Genomic DNA, 21,755 nt, shown 5'->3' with positions numbered 1-21,755 from the left:
CGTATTTATTAAGCACTTAACTGGATGCAGAGTGCTGTACTAAGTCCTTGGGAGAGAATACTACAATAATACAGACACAGCCCCTGCCCACAATGAGCTTACAGTCTGGAGGAGGCCCTGGAAACTGGAAACAAAATGATTCCACTTTCCAAACCGAGGCCGTTTGTATGACCAGAGCAGGCAGAACCAAAGCAAACTCAGCTGACCTATCAGGTGCTCAGTGCACCTGGAAAATCAGGCCAGGAGTGATACCATTCCTGGGTCAGAGCACTAATCCATCTGGCCCAGGATCCTGGCTCCAACGGGACATTTGGAGGATGATGGTTACCTTCCTGGGCATCTATCTTCATTGTTACCACCTACCATCCACGGTCTAAAAGTTTTCCTATCTCATCCCTTCTTTCCTGTCTAGTGTATATTGTTGGCATTCATTGAGCACTTACTATGTGCAGAGAACTGTACTAAGCGCTTGGGAGCGGACAATACAACAGAGTTGGTAGACACGTTCCCTGCCCTCAGTGAGCAGCTGCTGCTGCTGTGTTGGTCTGACCCAATCATGGCATTGTACAAAGTCTCACGTTCCTATGGAGAAGAGGCATGAACCCAGGCCTAGTCTGATTGGGTTTTCCTTGAGATTTGGAAGTCTGCAGGAACGAGCCATTAGGACTGCCAGTTTTTTGCATTTACTCCTTCCCAAATTTACCATTGCTCACCGGGCTCCTCCCCTCCTGATCAGTCTGTTGCCCCTTTCTCCTTCCTCCTTGTCGTTTCCCCTTCCTCTCTTCTCTTCCCCCCCTCCTCATTCCCCACTTCTTCCTCCTCCCCTCCCACCTTCCCCAGAGCATAAAAACTAAGGATGTTTAATTTCCCACAGATCCTAGGTAATAGATGAGTTGTTCTCCCTTGAAGGTCATGAAGATCAGTTGTATGTGTTGGTGGAGGGTGGGAGGAAATGCTTTAAAATATCCAAACCAATAGACACCAAGGAATTCACCTTTTCCATTTTCTTTTCGCTGCCCTGAACCAATGAAATTAAATGAACTCAGAGAGGAACTAAGCCAGCGTGATGGATTTTTTTCAGCCAAGCGCCAGGCCCTGGGCCCTCAAGTGGTATTTGTCAATACTGTGTTGGGGGTGCGGGGGGTGCTTATCCAGAAAGAACCAATAGCGTCTCTACTTTTATGGCCTTTTGTTGCCTTTTGGCTGTGGGAAGGGGGCTGAGAATCCTTAGTCCTTTCCCTAGTTGGAAATGCAATTTAAATTCCAAGGGAGGTCCTCACATTGAGAAATTTGATCTCCGTGTCCCAGATCTCCATTTGTGTGTGTTGTGTTCAGTTCCTCTAGGTCAGCCGGAGATCTGGGGTTCAGTCCAGCCTGTCAGTTCCAGCCTCGACTCTCCCAAACTCCCAAGACCTTTTCCCACCGGAAGTAAGTGCGAAGTCGTTTCGTGGGAGACATCAGTGATTCGTTTTACTGTCTGACTCCCACCATCCGAAAGGGACACTCATATCAAAACCAAAGTAATGAGACTGGTTTGCTTTAATATGGTAAGACCTGGAGGGGGTCTAGAGCCAGGTGTGACCAAGGGTTAATTCTTCTCACACCCTGCCGAGGACATGGAAGGAGGCATTGACTGTCTCTCTATGCCAGCCCATTCTGACCCACGTCTGGTCATCTTGTCCAGCCCCCTGGATTTTAGGTCATGTAATAATGACAGTGGTATTTTTTAAGTGCTTACTATGTGTCTGGCACCACATTAAGCACTAAGGGAGATGCAAAGTAATCTGGTCGGACACATTCCCTGTCCCGTGTGGGACTCACAGTCTTAATCCCCATTTTACAAATGAGGGAACCGAAGCATAGAGAAGTGAAGTGACTTGCCCAAGGTCACACAGCAGACAAGTGGCAGAGGCAGGATTAGAACCCAGGGCCTCCTGACTCCCAGGCCTTTGCTCTATCCTCTAGGCCATGGTGCATCTTCAGGCTATGTTTTCAATTAATCAGTGGTATTTACTGAGTGCCTATCGAGTGCAGAGCACCATACACTTGGAAGAGTTCCAGAGAAGCAAAGCACACATTTCCTGCCCTCGAGGAGCTTACAACTCTTGCATGGGAAGAAGAAGAATTATTAATCAATGGTGGAAGTAGCAGGAAGAGCAAGAATGTGACAGGCATTAGCATACATATGTCAGGATGAAACAGTTGAAAATAGAATTGAATGTAGGACTAGATATAGAAAGAAGCAGAAGTGCTGAGGGTAAAATTTAAATGTGTAAATGCTAAGATTGGTGGTTGGGGTGTTGCATGTCGGGAATTAATTGGGGAAGGCTTCTGGGAGGAGATGGGATTTTAGGAAGGCTTTGAAAGTAGGGGTTGCAGTGTTCCAGAAGAGGGGATTTGTGGGAGCAAAGGGTTGGAAGTGAGAGGGTTGCCCTAGTGCTAAGCATTAGGCTTACACTGGGAAAGAACCAGATTGTTATTATTATTGCATTTGTTAAGCACTTAACTATGTGTTAAGCACTATTCTAAGTGCTGGGGTAGATACAAGTTAATGAGATTGGAAACAGTCCCTGTCCCACATGGGGTTCACAATCTAAGCAGGAAGGGGGATGGTCATTTAACTCCTATTTTACAGTTGAGGAAAACTGAGGTACAGAGAAGTGAAGTAACTTGCCCAAGTCACACAGCAAGCAGTTGGCAGAACCGGGAGGAGAACCCAGGTCGTCTGACTCCCAGGGGCCCATGCTCTTTCCACTTAGGCCACGCTGCTCCACTCTGCTTTTCGTTAGATCCTGGGAAATTCCATCTGTCGGTTGGTCAGTAGGTCGATCGTACTTACTGATTGCTTACGGTGTGCCGAGCACTGTATTAAGCGCTTGGGAGAGTACAGCAGACCAGTATAACGGACACCTTCCCTGCCCACAGTGAACCTACAGTCTAGAGGGGGAAACAGATATTAATATAAATAAAGGAATTATGGATATGGACGTAAGTAATGATACCTCTGCCTTCTGCCTTTTTTTGTCAGCACCTCCGCCTCTTCCTCCTAAAAATGTGCCAGCTACGCCCCCCAGAACAGCTTCTCCCCTAACCGTTGGACTCGGTAAGAGTAAACGTTAGACGCTTCTCGACCGCGCTGCCACTCTGGGCATAGGTAGAGGAGGTGCTTCTTGGTTTGGCAGAATCGGTTGATTTATCATTCAGAACAGTATGGTTGACGTTGATGCATTCATGTGTTGATTTCCTTTTTCCTTTACAGACGTTTTAGAAATCTAAAATTGCATTTAAAACTCCAATTTCTATCTTGATAGGGACTCTTTGACTTTTTCAAATTGTCTTCTCTGGTCCAGTCAGAGAGTTGCTTCCACCTTCCTTTTCTTGAGCTCTAGGAAAAGAAAAATGAACATTTAGTAGGGAACTTTAATCACGTAACAGTATTTTTAAATCGTACTAAAGCACTCACTGTACTAAGTACTGGGGGTATATGTCATATATCCTATGCAGTCGAGTCGTTTCCGATTCATAGCTACTTTATCTACACTGGGGTAGATACAAGACAATCAGGTTGGACAAAGTCCCTGTCCCACGTGGGACTCACAGTCTAAGTAGAAGGGAGGAGGATTTAATCCCCATTTTACAGATGAGGTAACTAAGGCACAGAGAAGTTAAGTGACTTGCCCGAAGTCACACCGCACACAAGTGGGAGAGCCAGGATTAGAACCCAGGTCCCAGCGTGGCATAGTATTGGGTCCCAACTGTGTTATAAAGCTTGGGTGAGCACAGAGTTAGAGCACTTGATCAATGTACACTAGCCGATTTCATTTGATCTAATTTTACGTACACACAAAAATGAGATCTCGTAAAATGATGCCGCTCCTCTTTCTTGCACAGGCCTAAGGAAAAGGCAATAAAAGGAAAATCATGTGGTCCGTGGCGAATAGTAATTGTATATTGGTATTTAATGAACACAAGCCGGGCAGATGCACTGTACTAAGCGCTTGGAAAATACAGCAGGACGAAACACAGTACCTGGCTACAAGGAGCTTCTGCTCCTCCTGGCAGGGTCAGACATAAAATGATCTACGAATAGGAGAAATATGGTTTTGAGGTAACTAGAATACTTGTAACTATGGATGCTCCAAGTTACGACTGAAAAATTAGGGGACGAGGCCAGGGATTTTCATTCATTCTTTTCTTCAGTCGTATTTATTGAGCACCTACTGTGTGCAAAACACTGTGCTAAGCACTTGGGAGAGTACACTATAACAACAAACAGACACATTCCTGCCTACAGCGAGCTCACGGTTTAGAGGGGGAGACAGACCTTAAGATAAATAGATAAATTACAATAATACAGTAAATAAATTACAGATATATACAGATACCTATATATATGTTCTGTGGGAATGGGAGGAAGGATGAATGAAAGAGCAAGTAAGAGCAAGCCAGAAGGGTTTGACAGCAGGGTAGAGAGAACACAATTCCTTTATGCATTTTATTTACACTGTGTGCACATATTTATTCTTCAGAACCATGTAATAATGAATCGATGCCAGACACTGTTCCAACAGGCTGCTGATTAAAGATTGATAGTCCAAGGCTGGCACTAAGAACTTTTGTTCTCACTGTTTTGTTTTGTTCCAAGGCACAGATTTATTTTATACTCTGTCAGAGTGAATATATAGCACAGTCTCTTGTGGCAAAGTGGTGCTGAGAGGTGTATTAATGCTCAGAAGATGGCACTCTCGATCCATTGGGTTTATTTATTGAGTATCTACTATGCAATGCACCGTTTTGTTTTTTGCTTTTATGGTGTTTGTTAATCGCTTATTATGTGTCAGGCACTATTCTAAGCTCTGGGGTAGATGCAAGATAATCAAGTAGGACACAGTGCCTGTTCCAAAGGGGTTAAGGTCCTAATCCCCATTTTACAGATGAGGTAAATGAGTCACAATGAAGTTAAGTGATTTCCCCAAGGTCACAGAGCAGATGAGCAGCGGAGCTGGGATTAGAACCCAGTTCTTTCTGACTTTAAGGTCCGTGTTCTATCCACTAGACCACGTTTCTTTAAACTAGGTCTGAGCCAGTGGGAGAGTACCTTAAAGTTAAAAGGCATTGTCCTTTTCCTCAAAAAATTTATCATTTAGCAGAAGAGACAGACACAAAGTAGCCTACATGTAAGAGGAAGAAGGCAATGGAAAGCTGGATCTGTAGATGAAGAAGAGTTTAGATAGTAGAGTCAGTCAGTCAACTGTATTTACTGAGAGCTTACTTTGTGCAGAACGTTGTACTAAGAGCTTGGGAGAGTACAATATAGTAATATAACAGACACATTTCCTGTCCACAATGAGCTTACGGTCAAGGTGGGGAGACAGACATTAATAAAACAGTATACAGATGGTTGGAGGGCCAAGATGCTGAGGTAATAATAGGGAAGATTTGAGCTGGGGTGAGAGAAAATTCACCAGGGAAGGCCTCCTGAAAGAGATGAGATTTCAGGAGTGTCCAGTTTTATTTCAATGTTGGGTTAAAGTGAGAGCGATCAGAATGCAGTACAGAAGAGTCTGGATTTTCTTTTCTGGCAGCTTCAGGTAGGAGTTGTAATGAATAAGTTTCTAGATTGTTAGGATGCCAGTGTAGGGAAGATCAGCCACCGTTGTCCTCGGAAAGGTCTTTGACTATTTAGATCATGGGTGTTTCTTTCAAAAAAAACTAAAATGACTTCTACATAATTTACTCACCAAAATATATACTAAGGATATGAAGCTGGTATATTTTCAACGAGAGTATTACTTAAATGTTGTCCAAAAATAGAAATGCTTGAAAAAATATTTGCGATTCACAGTTTTGGGATATGTATATTTTAGGAGATACATTAGCAATTTAGATATAGTTTTCTAAATAACTGAATTTGGCCACTTACCACTCTAAGAATGTGGAAAATTGCAGCGTAACATTTGATACGGTTATTGTATCATATCTGAAGACATTTTCCCACTTAGCCTAATGCCTACTTTCCTTACCGTTTATGTTTGATTGATATTTTGGGCCAGTTTTTCAGAGGTGAGGAGGGGATGGTTGGGGTGGTGGTGGAGGAGTGGGAGGATGGAAGGGGGTAGAGAGGGAGGGGAGAAGGTGGGGCAGAAGAGGGGTGAGGGCATTTGTGGTGGGCCTTAAGTGCTTAGTATGGTGCTTTGCACATGGTAAGCACTTAATAAATACGATTGAGTGAATGAACGAATCAATAAATGAATGAAAAGTGCAACCACCTGCAAGGATAATGCTCTGTTCTAAGCACTCTGTCACAATCTTGTTGTTCAGAAATATTAATAGCAGGGTGATTTACAGACTCTCTCTCTTATTCTAAGGTGGCACTGCAGTGTTTACTCTGGCTTAAGCACCTCCTTTTTCTCCTCTTCCACCACTGAAGTATTTTGACTGTTATTTTGATCTACTTGGAGAGGAGTGATTCAAGTCCTTTTCCATTTAGCATTAGACAGCGGCAGATCTATTTAGCATTGATTTTGGCAGGTCTTCATTTCATTCAATTGTATTTAATGAGAGCTTACTGTGTGCAGAGCACTGTACTAAGCACTTGGAGGAGAATGGTACAACGATAAACAGACACATTCCCTGTCCACAGCGAGCTTACAGACTAGTAGAACAGTCAGTTAGCACAAGTTGAAAAACAGTAATACTTTGAAAATTAAGGATTTATAATTATACTCACAGATAACATCCAACACGAAATCTTTCGTTCCTTGGAAAAAATTCATTGCCATTTGGTCTTGTATTAATATGAATGTTGTGCTTTTGATCACTGGTTTTTAACATACATTGTTTTTTGCTTTGGGAGTGTATTAATGTGCTCTACATTATTTTCTGTGGGAAACTAGACTTTATTTAGCATTCTTTCACTTAACCCCCTATTTTCATGGAGCTGTTAAAGAGAATTAACAGGTTTTAGCAATATACTTGCCATCAATCTTTGACCATTCAGCCCCACTTTGCACTTTGATTTGGGGGAAAGCTTGCTAGTTGGGTTTGAGGGGAGCTTCTCATTTTGATGTGCAGTCTAGAGAGGAGGCATATATTGATATAAATGAATAAATTACAGATATGTACCTAAGTGCTTTGAGGCTGACAGAGCCCAAAGGGTAGAGCCCCAAGAGCATAGATGACACCAAAAGGCGAGGGAGTCGGAGAAAGAGGGCTTATTCATTCATTCATTCAACCTTATTTATTAGGTGCTTACTATGTGCAAAGCACTGTATTAAGCACTATGGAGAGTACAATATAACAATAAACAGCACATTCCCTGCCCACAGCAAGCTTAATTGGGGAAGGCCTCTTGGGGTCAGTAACTGCAAAGGTAAGCAACATTCAGAGAAAATGATTTGCCTCAGAGAAGTCTTAGGGGCCGCCTTCGGGTGTTGGAGTAACATTCCACGGTCATTCCTTCCAAGAAAGAATTTTTCCAAACCAAGACAGTTGGGATAAAGCTGATCCTTCCTCTGCCCTGTTGCAGGGTAAGGTGTGACACATTCTCGGCTCTCAACTCATTTTTCTTTTTTGTCAAAGTTAAAAATCCCCCTCCTCTGACCACAGGAAGTGACCCGCTAGCCCCAGAGGTCAAAGGTGAAAAACTACCATCAATCAGTGACTTGGACAGCATTTTCGGGCCAGTGTTATCCCCCAAGGCCGTTGCCGTGAACACGGAAGAGAAGTGGGTCCATTTTTCTGACACATCCCCGGAACACACCACCCCAGCTTCCAGGGAAAAGGCGGCATCCCCCCAGCCCCCTGCGGCCGGAGCCCCTCGCGCCGTCCCATCGCCGCTCGATCTAGAAGAGGTCCAGAAGAAAGTTTCTGAGCAGGCCCTCGTGAGGGATGAGAACTTGGAAACCTCCGCCTCTCCCAAGGAGACCGGGGTGGTGGGCCAGAGGGCTACGCCTCCCCCGCCTCCTCCGCCGACTTATAGAACTGTGGTGTCGTCCCCTGGACCGAGTTCTGGAGGTGGCGTGGGCGGTACCAGTGGTACGTCCGTGGCTTGAGTGTCCTCTGTGCTGCTGCTGCTGCTGTGCCACCCGCCACCTTTCAGCCCGCTGTTCGTTGGCTTCTGAGCGTCGCTCATTCCCCTCGTTCGCTTGTCCCTGTGGCTCCAGATGCTTTTTCCCTTTCATCCAGTGCCCCTCGGGTCCAAGCCCAATTGCTTGTTTTTCCGGGTTTTTTGGATGATAATGATGCTATTTGTTAAGTGCCCAGTAAGTGCCCGGCACTGTTCTAAGCACTGGGGTAGATACAAGCTCATCAGGTTGGACACGGTCCATGTCCCACAGAGATTACAGATGAGGGAACTGAGGCCCAGAGGAGTGACGTGACTTGTACAAGTGGCAGAGCCAAGACCAGATCCCAGTTTCTTCTGACTCCCAGGCCCAGGCTCTAGCCACTAGGCCATGCCGCTTTGCTCCTTAACGATGTGGACGTGGCCCCGGGGCTGCCTTTCTGGGGGGAGATTGGGGCATGGTGGGTCAAACTCAGAATCACAATTATTATTATGATTGTTATGTTCCGTCCAAGCTGAGCTATCTTGAGAGAGGTGCCCGTGGGCGCTTCAACATCAGAATGGATTCCATTGGGATGTGGGAATGGATGGAAAATCCCCTTGGAAAACAAAGACAGGAGGCTCTCACTCTTGGCAGAAGATGGGGAAATAATAATAATAATACTTGTGGTATTTGTTAAGCGCTTACTATGTGCCAGGCACTGTACTAAGCCCTGGGGTAGATACATGGTAATTGGGTTGGACACAATCCCTGTCCCTCATGGGGCTCACAGTCTTCATCCCCATTTTCCAGATGAGGAAACCGAGACACAGAGAAGTAAAGTGATTTGCCCAGGGTCATGCAGCAGATTCGTGGAGGCACCAGGATTAGAACCCAGGTGCTTCTGACTCCCAGGCCCGTATTCTACCCAGTAGGCCACTCTGAAACCTGTACCGTTGGCCGGAGAAGTGGCTGGGTTTATTTCTGGAGATGTCCCCTCCTCTTCTTCCCCTGCCGATCCATTACATCACTGCTTGAGCTTGGCTGCTGCCCTTTCCCCCGGCCTCCCGACCCAACACCCTGACCATTCACGCCGTGGGAGCTGTGCATGTGTCTGGGGGTGGGTGGGTATGTGTGTTTGTGTGTGTGGAGGGGGTGGGGGAATTGTTCCAGAATCCTGTCCAGGCATGTTCTGTTCAGAACTGCTGGGCACTGATTTCTGTGGTTTCTGCTGAAGAGGGCGCTTATGGTGATTTGCTAAGGCCAAAAAAAGAATACAAAATCCTAGGAGAAAAAAACACCAAACCAGACATTCCGTCGCGTCAGTCTCGATTTCCGCTCCCTTTACTGTCCGGTAGCATTTTGTCTAGGCTAGCAAACTCCGCTTCAGAGATGGAATTGGCCATGCTGATGGAGAACTGAAGGCATTCAGTGCTGTCCTGGAGGTTCCCAAACTTCTGGAAAGACACTTCAAACCGGAGTGCTGGGTCAGAGGTGTAGGACGGATTAAGAACGTGTCATCTGCTGGGTTTCCTCTGCTAGTGGGGGAATGTGTCTCAGTTTCACACTAATAGGTTTATTTTGACCTCTCTGAAGACTTTCGCTTTAAGAATATTGATCCTTTCTCATTGAAATGGGAAAAGAAAAACCACCCACTGCTGATGTCGGGAAATTGAATTTCCCAGTGGAATGTTGAACTGGGTCAGAAGAAAAACTTGAATTACTAAAACTTTGCATCTATCATCCCCTTAATTAGGTCTCAGTTTATATGCTTTTAGTCTTTTATTGATGGAGTATGTGGGAGAAATGCAGAAATGGCTATCTGGTATTCATTCATATAATTTGATTTATTGAGCACCTACTATGTGCAAAGCACTGTACTAAGTGCTTGGGAGAGTACAACATAAAAACAAACAGACACATTCCCTATATGTGTTGTGGGGATGGGATGGTATCAAAACAGCAGGCACAACGCCGTGTTTTAAAGCTGGGTGAAGAAGACACGCCATCCAAATCAGCTTGATTTCCATGCATTTCCCAAGCAATGAGAAGGCCTTGGTGAGCATTTTGATTCACTCGGACCTAGCTTGCCAACAAGAACAGGTGCCCGCTTTTCACTATGAGTGCAGGGGTGAAAACAGGGTAGGGGTTTGGGGGCAAGGGGCAGAGAGCAAGAGGGATGGGGTTGGGGATGGATGACAGGTTTTGGAGAGTCAGTCAGTTGTATTTATTAAACACTTACAGTGTAGAGTCAGTCAGTTCATCGTATTTGAGCCTTTACTTTGCGCAGATCACTGTACTAAGCACATAGGCGAGTACAATAGAACAATATAATGGACATATTCCCTGCCCACAGTGAGCTTACATTCTAGAGGAAGAGCTTACAGACCTGATTGGTGATGTCTCAGGGCAGTTGTTTTTGGGTCCTGTTGGAGAGATGCATAGCCAGAACGTCCCCCCAGAAGACAGCCACCCCCCTTATTGCTAGACTTTGCAGCCCTACACCTCCTTCTGGCTTCTACAGAAGGCGCTTCTGCACCGGCATTTCTGTTGCTGGCCGAGAAGTCAACTAACGTCTCAGTTGGCTGGAGACAGACAAGATGGCTTCTGGAGACACCATCTTGGCCTCTCCCAACCCTGCGCACCTCTTGGGAGATAGTGGGAGAAGACAGGTTGAGCAGAGGTAGAGTCTAAGCACCTCCTGGAGCTCATTAGTGCCCTGTGGGGCTGGGGGCTAGTGGGGGTGTCAGGGGTGTCCACGGAGCTTGGGGAAGACCCTGTCTCTCCCTGGGCTGCAGTTTCCTTTTGCTTCCAGAATTATTTCTCACCATTTTGCCCATTCACACTTGACTCTGGGCTGTGGCTGTCAATTTCTGAATCCTGGAATGCATCACCAAGGCTTTAGAGCCCCTACTTCTGGAGATGATTTTTTTTTTTAAGTGTTCTTAGCTTTTACCTAGATGCAAGTAGAGGGCAGTACTGTCCAGAGCAGGCTGGGGGTCTGGATAATAATATTGTTCCCAAGCACTTTCACGCCAATGAACTCATCCTTTCTGTCTCTACCCCACAAGTCCCTTCCCACCCTTTGGTAGCAAAACAAAAACCCCACAGAACCTCTGGGCAGTGACTTCTGCTTTTCACATAGTCTCTGCGTTAATAATGTCAGCCCCAAGACCAGTAACTCCCAAGGACAGCTTTGGATTTGAATTTAGCCAAGAATAGCAGCCCACAGTCAGCAAAGGACAGAGGGTATCAAGATAATAATAATAATAATAATGGTATTGGTTAAACTTACTATGTGCCAAGCATTGTACTAAGTTCTGGGGTAGATTCAAGATAATTGAGTTGGACATAGTTCTTGTCCATAGGGCTCACAGTCTTAATCCCATTTTATAGATGAGGGAACTGAGGCTCAGAGAAGTGAAGTGATTTGCCCAAGATCACACAGCAGACATGTGGTGGAGCCGGGATTAGGACCCAGGTCTTTCTGACTCCCGGGCCTGGGCTCTACCCAGTAGTCCACACTGCTTCCTGTTAAGAAGTTAAGGAAGGCCACTGAAAAGAGTATAGGAAGGGAACAGCGCAGCTTGATTCGGGAGGAGTGAAGCTGGCCAAACCCCAACATCTGGTCCACAACAAGTAAAGAGTGGCTTTTCCTGGAGTACAGAGAGGTTGGTACTGCTCCTTATAGCATCGGTGGAGAATTTTCTTCCTAAAATCTGGGAGCCTATTTTCTGTGATGTGACCCTGCATGTTAGTTAAACATGCATTCAGAATCAGTCAAGCAACTGCAATTCTTGAGAGCTTATGCAGAGTACTCTACTGGCTTGACTGTCCCGAAATTCACCTACAGACTCTGTAGTATTATTCATTCATTCATTCAATAGTATTTATTGAGCGCTTACTATGTGCAGAGCACTGTACTAAGCGCTTGGGATGAGCAGGTCGGCAACAGATAGAGACAGTCCCTGCCGTTTGACGGGCTTACAGTCTAATCGGAGGAGACGGACAGACAAGAACAATGGCACTAAACAGCGTCAAGGGGAAGAACATCTCGTAAAAACAATGGCAACTAAATAGAATCAAGGCGATGTACAATTCAATAACAAAATAAATAGGGTAACGAAAATATATACAGTTGAGCGGACGAGTACAGTGCTCGCCCAAGTGCTTAATGCAGTGCTCTGCACACAGTAAGCACTCAGTACAGGCCACTGATTAACTCATTGCTTCAGAGAATGCTGCATCATGATGCCCGAAATTCCAAAAGATTAGGTGTTTCACCATCTGAAAACGTTAGGATATGCAAAATGACAGAACCAGATTTCTCAGATATTTATAGGGGGAGAAAGACCACCTGTCAGATTTGCTTGTTGTTCGTATTTTCTTCTTCCAGCAAAAACAAAGAAATCACAGGGGAGCCTTGAAACGCAAAGTAATGGGAAGGGAGTGGAGAGAAAATCCAATTTCCTTGAACATGATAAATGGTTTGGCTTGAATCCTTAGGCTCCAGCTTTTCCTTTAGAATGAACAGGTGAAAAAGCAGGTAGGGATTTTAGGGACGACGGAGTCTGAGGGAACACAGACTTCTGAGAAGGAAACAGGCCAGAAAGTTGCCATTTTGGATCTATTTAACCCTGATTGGAAACTCTCTGGTCTTGTCCAGGGTCGGGAAGAACAGTTTAAAAAGCTGTGGGGGTGATTGACCCTTTGTCCCCGTAGTGGGGACACCTAGGTTTGAAACTTAATGTGAAGTTAAGGCCTTTGCCAAACTATTTTATCTGTAATCACACATGCGGTGTGGGTGCCCTAAATAAAATCCAAGGGGCTGATGTGGGCACCTCTGAAGGACTTCTTGGCATGGAACTCTTCTGGTTCTGGTTTAGAACACTTACTGCTTTGGCACCCTGCAAGGAAAATCCAAGTAGACTTTTCAGGGGAGCAAAATAATAATAGTGATAATAATGATATTTGTTAAGCACGTACTATGTGTCAAGCACTGTTCTAAACCCCCATTTTACAGATGAGGTGACTGAGGCCCAGAGAAGTGAAGTGACTTGCTCAAAGTCATTCAGCAGACATGTGGCCGAGCCAGGAGTAAAATCCAGGTCCTTCTGACTCCCAGGCCTATGCTCTATCCACTGAGCAAAGCTGCTTCTGACATTATTTTACTAGATGTCAAAGAACGCTCTAAGCGCTGAGGTTGATACAAGATAATCCACTCAGATACAGTCCATCAGCAGAAGGAAGAGTATCTGATCCCCATTTTACAGATGAGGAAACTGAGGCCCAGAGGGGTTAAGTGACTCACCAGTGGCAGAGCTGGGATTCAAAGTTGGGTCTCCTGGTTCCCAGTGCTTTTCGCTAGAAGCTCCTAAATGGGCCCGGTCCTTCGGTTTAGGCGATAGCCACCTGCCAAGCCCAAGGAAAGCGAACAGCAATAACAATGATGATTGTGATATTTGTTAAGGGCTTACTATGTGCCAGGCACTGTCCTGAGCGCTGGGGTGGATACAAGCAAATTGGGTTGGATACAGTCCCTGTCCCTCACGGGGTTCAGTCTTAATAAGAGGGTGGGTGGATGTCAAGAGCGCAAGGAAGGGCAAAATGTCCTGGAGCCGGCCGACTCTCCTCGAAAAGGACTGAGCTTTTACTGAGTGTCAACTGGACCCAGAGGCCATGAGCACCCACTTCAAGCATCCGACTGGAACTTAGAGTAACTTTTGGCAAGGTGCAACCAGGCCGAGCGTTGCTGCGGCCCCTGGGGCTGGGCGATGAAACCCAGGGACCTGGGAGCGGAGGCCCGACTGCCCCGGGGGGGTCGGGGGAGTGGGGCGGAAGAGTTGCCAATGGATTTCCATTCTCTGTTTCAGGGGCTTCATCGCCCGCCCGGCCCGCCACACCTCTGGCCACCTGCAGCAGCACCACCCCGCCGCCGCCCCCGCCTCGACCTCCGTCTCGGCCCAAGCCACCCCCGGGGAAACCGGGAGTCGGAGAGGTGGTAGGTAGTCAGTCCTGAGGGGGAAGGGGGACGGGCGGGAGGTGGGGAGGGAGTTGGACGCGACTCGATTCACGTAGGTAGTTCTGAGATCCAGGGAATGCTTGCTGTGCGCTGAGCACTATGGTAAGCATTAGGTGGAAACCAGATGGTCACCAGGGATTCTGTCCCTCACAGGGGTCTCACTTGGAGGCGGGGGAGAGGAGAGAAGCAGAGAAAAGAGAAATCGATTGTAGACGACAAGTTACAGGCAGTGAGATCATTTAAACTTTCATTCAGTCATACAGTCATATTGATTGAGTACTTACTGTGTGCAAAGCACTGTACTAAGCTCTTGGGAGAGTGCAATAGAATAGTAATCCTGCCCACAATGAGCTTACAGTCTTGAGGATGAGTTTATGCCAGAATCGTTAACCCAAGGGTTGGATAAAGCTGGAGAAAATGGAATTGTAGAACCACTACGCTATCTACTTGTCACTACTGAGCCCCAAATTAAATTTCGATCCTGTCTGGTAATGTAGTCTCCCAAGCACTTACTACATTATTCTCACAGAGTCAGCACCCAATAAATACCATGGATGAGGATGATGACAGTCAGGTTGATAAATGGTCCTCAGAGTCAGCCGTTCTCATGGGAAGCAGCATGGTGTATTGGATAGAGCACGGGTCATGGGTTCTAATTCCGGCTCTGCTGCTTATGTGCTATGTGGCCTTGGACAAGACACTTAACTTCCCTGTGCCTCAGTTATCCCATTTGTAAAATGGGGATTAAGATTTTGAGCCCCATGTGGGACATGGACTGCATCCAACTTGATTTGCTTATATACACCCCAGGACTTAGTGCTATGCCTGGCACATAGTAAGGACTTAACAAATCACATTATTATTAGTATTATTATTATTTAATGTCCTCCCTCCCCCCACCTGCCCAGTCACCAGGTCACTGTCCTTGGATCTAAACTGTCATAGTCTTCCCCAAATTCCAAGGCATAACTCCACCCCCTCCCTCTCCCTGTTCCTGACATTTCCCTGTTCAAACGGCTGCTTCCAACAGGCTGGGGGATTAAAATTTTTAACCACAGCTGCTATGAAGCTGCTTTCCCCGTAAAGCCCCCCCCCCCCCCCCCCACCATCTGCCCCTCTGAGATCTCTGTCAGATTCCTGTCAGAAAACCCTGGGACAAACGCCTGACCATCTCATTTATTCTCTGAAGGCTGCCCCACTCCGCCAACTTAGAATAGCTGTCAACCACCCTCTGAAAGACTAACCAATCAGTCAATCAGTCCATGATATCTACTGAGCGCTAACTTTGTGCAGAGCACTGTACTGAGCACTTGGGAAAGTACAGTACAGTTGGCAGGCAGAATCCGGATCCACAAGGAGTTTATATTGGGAAAGCTTCTTGAGGACAGGGATCATGTCTGCCAACTGTATTGGACTGTCCCAAGGACTTAGTACAGCGCTGTGCTTACAGTAAGTGCTCAGTCGATACTACAGGGCTGATCGAAACCCAAAGTTAATAATAATTGTGGTATTTGTTAAGTGCTTACTATGTGCCAAGCGCTGTTCTAAGCAATCAGGTTGGACACAGTCCTTGTCCCACATGGGACTCACCCTCTCAATCGCCATTTTACAGATGAGTTAAGTGAGGCCCAGAGAAGTTAAGTAACGTTAAATTAAGTTGAATAAATCAGTTGTATTTATTGAGCACTTCCTGGGTATGCAAAGCACTATCCTAAGCACTTGGGAGACACAGAAACAGAAGCATTCCCTGCCCACATTGAGCTTACAGTCTAGAAGGAGACACCACAGCTTGCTTATGTGTAACTCTCTGTCTCTCCCCTCACAGTGCCGGCCTTTCAGCCCTCCCATTCACTCGTCGAGCCCTCCGCCGATAGCGCCCCTGGCCCGGGCTGAAAGTACCTCTTCGATATCATCCACCAACTCCTTGAGCGCTGCCACCACTCCCACAGTTGGTAAAAAAAAAACAACAAACAAAAAAACCCAAAACTACACACACACACACCCCAAATCCAAGCTTTTCTCTTTCATTCTGGGTCGGTTTGATCGGCTTTTCGGCACAAAACCTTGCAGGGGCTAAATTGGCTGTGTCTGGGGACAGAATGTCTCTTTGTGTGGTGGCGTCTTATTCTTTTCTAAAGTCCCTCCTCAGCAAAGGAAGCCGAGGGTGTCCCCGCCAAAGTACAAAGTTAACTAACCCCTGTGTTTTGCAGAAGGTTTCTTAGCCCGTAGAACTATTAATTGCAATTTGCTAAAGTAGAAGATCACTCCAAACCAGGTACTGTATTTTAGGTTTTGTTCGCTTTCCACACTCTTCGCCTCAAATCTTCTTCATCTGGGGATGGGGGAAGGGGGTATAGGGATATGGTTTTTGTGTATTTATTTATTTAGATTCTCACAGTGTGGCATGCTGGCAAGAGTCATCCTTGAAACTTTGATTTAAAATCTTCCATTCTGACACTTATGTTGTTGGTTCTTAAGTCGAAGGGTTAAGTCATTCATTCAGTCGTATTTATTGAGCACTTATTGTGTGAGGAGCACTGTACTAAGGACTTGGGAAAGTACAATACAGCAATAAACAGTGACATTCCCTGCCCACAACAAGCTTATGGCAGAGACATTAGAATTCTGGGTTGTCAGTGAGTTTGTGATGCCACACGGTAGAATTTTTAAAAGCAGTTAGGCCACTGACTGTCAAAAGTGTCTTTAGATTTCTCAAAGAGTTAGAAGCAAAGATTGAAGACTGGCCACTCGGCTGGATTGTTTCTCCCAAGCATAAATCAGTTGATCTACCGATGGTCTTTAATGAGTTCTGACTGTGTGCTGAGCGCTTTTACTCAGTGCTTGGGAGTGTCCAGCAAAAATAAAAGACACAATCCCTGCCTACAAGGAGCTTAAAATCAAATCGATCAAGTGTACTTATTGAGCACCTACTGTGAGCTGAACACTGTAGTCAGCTCTTAAAGAGTCCAGCAGAGGTTAAGACACAATCCCCGGAATCAAGGAGTTTACAGTGTAATGGGGAAAATGCTCCTTTGTCTTTTTCTGGAAATTCCTCCCTCTTTCCCAAAATAACACTCCCTTGGTTCATTTTTGTCATCTTATCTCCTCTTCTACCTTGTGCATGTCCATGGTTTTGTGTTGTTGTTTTTTTTGTGTGTGTGTGTGTTGGCTTTCTCCTTTCTCCTCCCTTGCCGTGTTCAAGATGCTTTCTGTTGTGGTTTTCTTGTGCTTTGGGTTTCCTTCACCCCTCTTTTAAAAATAGAGGATATATACATGAGTTAGCGCTTGTGTAAAAGGACCCGTAAAGATGTGCCAAAGTACTGCAGGAGTTTGTGAGTATTTAAGTGCTATGGTGATAAAGTGCTGAATGAGCAGAAATATTTGTATTTGGTTAAGTGCTTATTTTGTGCTGAGTCCCATGCTGGTGTAGATACGAGTTATTGGGCTCGACATAGTCTCTGTCCCACGTGGGGCTCATAGTCTGAAGGGGAAGAACAAAGATTTCATCCCCATTTTACAGTTGAGGAAGCAGAAGCACAAAAATCTATAAGCCGCACAGCCTAGTGGAAAGAGCATGGGCTTTGACAGTAGAGCACCTACGTTCTTATCCTGACTCTGCCACTTGCTGCTTCTGTGTGACCTTAAGCAAATCTTCACTTCTCGGTGCCTCAGTTGCCTCGTGTAAAAAAGGGATTCAATACCTGTCCTCCCTCCTATTTATACTGTGAGCACCTCTGTAAGACAGGGACTGTGTCCGATCTGATTTTCTTGTATCTACCCTAGCACTTAGTACAGAGCCTGGCACATAGTAAGTGCTTAACAAATACCGCAATTATTATTAATATTCTTATTATTAGATCAGAAACAGTCTCTGCCCCATAGAGAGGGAACAGGTATCTTATTCCCATCTTTACAGATGAGGAACTGAGGCATAGAGAAGTCACTCACACAGGGTCACACAGCCGGCAAGGGGAAGAGCGGGATTAGAATCCAAAGGGTCAAGCGCTTAGTACAGTGCTCTACACATGGTAAGCACTCAATAAATACCACTGATTGATTTCAGACTGGATCCAGTTTGGGCCTCATGTGTCCATCAACCCTGCTGTGGGACTCCCAAACTGTGGCACTTGGCTTCCCTTCCCAATGCCGTAAACTTTCCAGAGAGTTCAATGCTTTATCTTCCCAGAGTTCAATAACAATAATCGTGGTATTTGTTAAGCACTTACGATGTGCTAGGCACTGTACTAAGTGCTGGGGTAGATGCAAGCAAATCAGGTTGGACACAGTTCCTGTCCCACATGGGGCTCACCCTCTCAATCCCCATTTTACAGGTGAGCTAACTGAGGTACAGAGAAGTGAAGTGACTTGCTGAAGTTCAAACAACAGACAAGTGGCAGAGCTGGGATTAGAACTCATGACCTTCTGACTCCCATGCTCTACCCACTACACCATGCTTCATCAAAGCATGAAAGCCATTCTCCTCACTCCCTGGCCCTCCACCCTCCACCCAGCATTCTGTTTCACCTCATTTCAGACTGTGTTTTTAAATTTTGGGGTTCATTTTCCCATCCTGGCCCCCACCAAGGTGTTCTTCCTCCCCAGCCTCGGCCGATTCCCAATCCAGTGGCTTCTCTCTGAAGTCGACTGTCCATCCAATAGTTAGTTGCTCAATGGCTCCCTCGCTTTACAGACGAGGGAACTCAGGCACAGAGAAGTCGAATGATTTGCCCCAGGCAACACAAAAAGCAGTGTTGCCTAGTGGATAGAGCATGGGCCCAGGCGTTTAGAGGATATGGGTTCTAATCTCAGCTTTCCACTTGTCCGGTGTGTGGCCTTGAGCAAGTCACTTCACTTCTCCGTGCCTCAGTTACCTCATCTATAAAATGGGGATTAAGGCGGTGAACCCTATGGGGGACAGGGACGGTGTCCAACCCAATTATCTTGTAACTACCCCTGTGCTCAGTACAGTACCTAGACATTTACACTTCTTATACCATAAAAAAGAGAGAGAGGTGATATCATAGATAGAGAGAACTGTTGGAAAGACTTAAGGCAATGATAAGGAGTTTTTTTGTTCGTTTGCTGCAGAGGGAGATGAGAAGCCATTGGAGATTTTTGAGGAGGAAAGAGCAGAGTTCTGAGCAGCATTTCAGGAAATTGATCAGGAGTGGAGAATCAAAGAGGAGAGGGGCTGGAAGCAGAGAGGTCAGTGAGGAGGCTGATAGAGCAGATAGTGAATTTTGGAGTGGGAAGGGAAGGGCAGATCTGGGAAGAGTTGACAGGATTCAGCAGTATTTGGCATGTGAGAGCTGAAATCAGTCAATCAGTGGTATTATTTGAGCATCTACTATGCGCAGAACTCTGTACTAAGAGCTTAGGAGAGTACAATAAAGCAGAAATAGACTCGTTCCTTGCCCATAATGAGTTTACAATCACTGAGTCGTGAGGTCCTGGGACTCGAAATATTCGAGTCGCCTTCAAGCAGGGGAATGGTTGGTGAGGGGAATTTGGCTTCTGCTCCTGCTATTCTCTGGGAGAGGGCCAGCCTGCCAGCAAGAGGGAGACAGAAGCAAGCGGAGATCTTGGTGTCGAGAACGGAATCAGGGTCCAGAGACTCAGCCCAGAAAAGACCGCCTCTGGGCCGGACCAGAAAGAACCTCGGGGCAGTTGAAGTCCAAAGCACCAATTTGTCGTCCAACCTCGCATCCGCAAAAACAGATCTTCCTGTATCACTTTCAGGCTCCACAGCCCAGTCAGCAGCTGACCAGGGTGCCGTTGGGCTGTAATAATAATCAGGGCGCAAGACCGCATGCTGTGAAAATACATCACCTGACTTGAAAACGCCTAGGAGGTGTGGTGACTACTTAGCTCTACTGAAACTCAGGGGTTTCTGGGGGTACATTGGATGTTCGCCCCACCCCCAACCCCACAACACTTATATGCATATCTTTAAATTATATAGTATAAAGTATGTATTCATATAAATGTCTGTCTCACCTTCTAGATTTGGAGTTTGGACTGGGCAGGGAACGTGTCTGGTAATTCTATTGTATTGTACTCGCCCAAGCGATGTGTCCTGGACACAGCAGTCAGTAAATATCATTGATTGATTGCTTGGAGACTGAAAAGCATCAGACTTGTTCACCCATGGTTCGACTCACCATCTTTTCCCTTCAGCCTTTGACCATCAGCCAGTCACTTGTATTTATTGAGCACTTAACCGTGTAGCACAGCGCTGTACGAAGGGCTTGGAAGAGCACGATATAACAATATAACAGATACCGTCCCCATCCGCCGGCAATTGCACTTTTCCTCATTAAGACCACTCCTCGTGTTTTGTCAGTACGGTGCACTGTTGAGTTCATTTGGGATTTGTGTTTGTGTTTCCCCCTCCTCCCCCGGCCTCTGGCCTTTTATGTTTCTTTGGCCCGTGGTTATCAGAAGATGATGTTTTTAATGACAAACTGCCCGTGTTTGACAGACGCTGGGAATCGCCTGCAGGTACAGTGCTAGCCAAGCGGCTCCCAGAAACCTAGATTAAAACTCCAAGCCATCCCACCATCCGAATGCCTGTCAACCTCACGGACATGCTCTTCACCTCACTCGGGCCCTGGGGCCTCCGACACATTCCGTTCTTACCTGTCTGGTCGGGGGAACTTGCCCCACCCACGATTAAACATTCTTTTTTTAAAGAGCAGCAAGTTGCATGACAGTTTTCTCAGTGAAAAGATTTGAGAAAGGTGAGGTGCTCTCGCTCTGTGGATTTACAAAGGAAGGAATAATTTAACTGCTCAGCTGTGAACGTCCAGTGATTTATTATTATTAACATTATCATTAATATTTTTGAAAGCAGGGCAGTGTTTAAGGTTATCTCTCTGGCATTTCAAGGGCTTTGGGTCTACCGGTGGGATTTCATATTGTGGGGAGGGGTTTAGACGTCTTCTGAAAGACTCACCTGACCTGTGATTCTGGTTCTGATATGAAAGCATAATTTAAGAAAAGGCAAAACCCAGACACCTTAACCAATTGTTGACTCCAGTAGCTGTTGTTTGAACTCTGAGAGGGGCAGCGGCTTAGAGGGAGGGAGACGCAGTCTGGAGATGAAACAGAGAAGGTAATTACTGGATGACAGTTTGCCCAAACCCGTGCAGTTAAAATATCTTGAAGCTCCTTCTGCATCATGCCCACAGGCAATAAAGTCTCAAAAGGCCCAAGCTCTCTCATTCCTCTGGGTTTCCATAGCTTGCTTTTGCTCCTGTTTTCTGAGCCCTCCTCCTGCGGAAGACTCTTTTAACCCTTCCCGCTCCCTTCTCCCTGCACGTTAATGGCATGCAGCTCTTCAGCCTAATCCTGTAGTGAGAGAAATGTCCTGCTCTGTGACTCACACTGTGTCCTTCTCTCTCCCTTCTCCTTAACTTTTCCCATCCCGCTTCAACTCCTCAACTTACAGAGAATGAGCAGCCTTCTCTCGTTTGGTTTGACAGAGGAAAGTTTTATTTGACCTTTGAAGGTAAGTAGTGCATTAGCATCCCGCTCCGATTTTTCCTCCTCCTTTTATTTCCCCCTCTCCAATTTTCAAGCGCTTAGAGTTTCCTTCAAAAGGTCTCTTCTCACTCTCGAAATGACAATGGTACGGCCACTCGGAAGAAATTGAACGTTGGGCCAAAAATCTATTGGATTTGTGTCTA

The 21,755-nt window shown here is 46.0% G+C and overlaps 1 protein-coding gene across 8 annotated transcripts in view; it reads left to right on the top strand.

The window, feature by feature from the left end:
• SGIP1 (SH3GL interacting endocytic adaptor 1) overlaps nt 1-21,755 on the top strand; it is a 98,442-nt gene that overhangs the window by 58,880 nt on the left and 17,807 nt on the right. For 3 of the 8 annotated variants that reach the window (XM_029046845.1, XM_029046842.1, XM_029046840.1), the window contains 6 exons: nt 1,336-1,428; nt 3,029-3,103; nt 7,582-8,037; nt 13,919-14,046; nt 15,893-16,019; nt 21,518-21,577. In XM_029046845.1, coding sequence (XP_028902678.1) covers nt 1,336-1,428; nt 3,029-3,103; nt 7,582-8,037; nt 13,919-14,046; nt 15,893-16,019; nt 21,518-21,577 — 939 coding nt within the window. The remainder of the gene's footprint in view (nt 1-1,335; nt 1,429-3,028; nt 3,104-7,581; nt 8,038-13,918; nt 14,047-15,892; nt 16,020-21,517; nt 21,578-21,755) is intronic. The other 5 variants (XM_029046847.1, XM_029046843.1, XM_039914684.1 and 2 more) reach the window with 3 other exon arrangements.

This window comes from Ornithorhynchus anatinus, chromosome 18 (assembly GCF_004115215.2).
Source record: "Ornithorhynchus anatinus isolate Pmale09 chromosome 18, mOrnAna1.pri.v4, whole genome shotgun sequence".
Classification (NCBI taxonomy): domain Eukaryota; kingdom Metazoa; phylum Chordata; class Mammalia; order Monotremata; family Ornithorhynchidae; genus Ornithorhynchus; species Ornithorhynchus anatinus.
The sequence above is the reverse complement of the archived record's forward strand: the minus strand, read 5'-3'. Positions and strand labels throughout refer to the sequence as shown.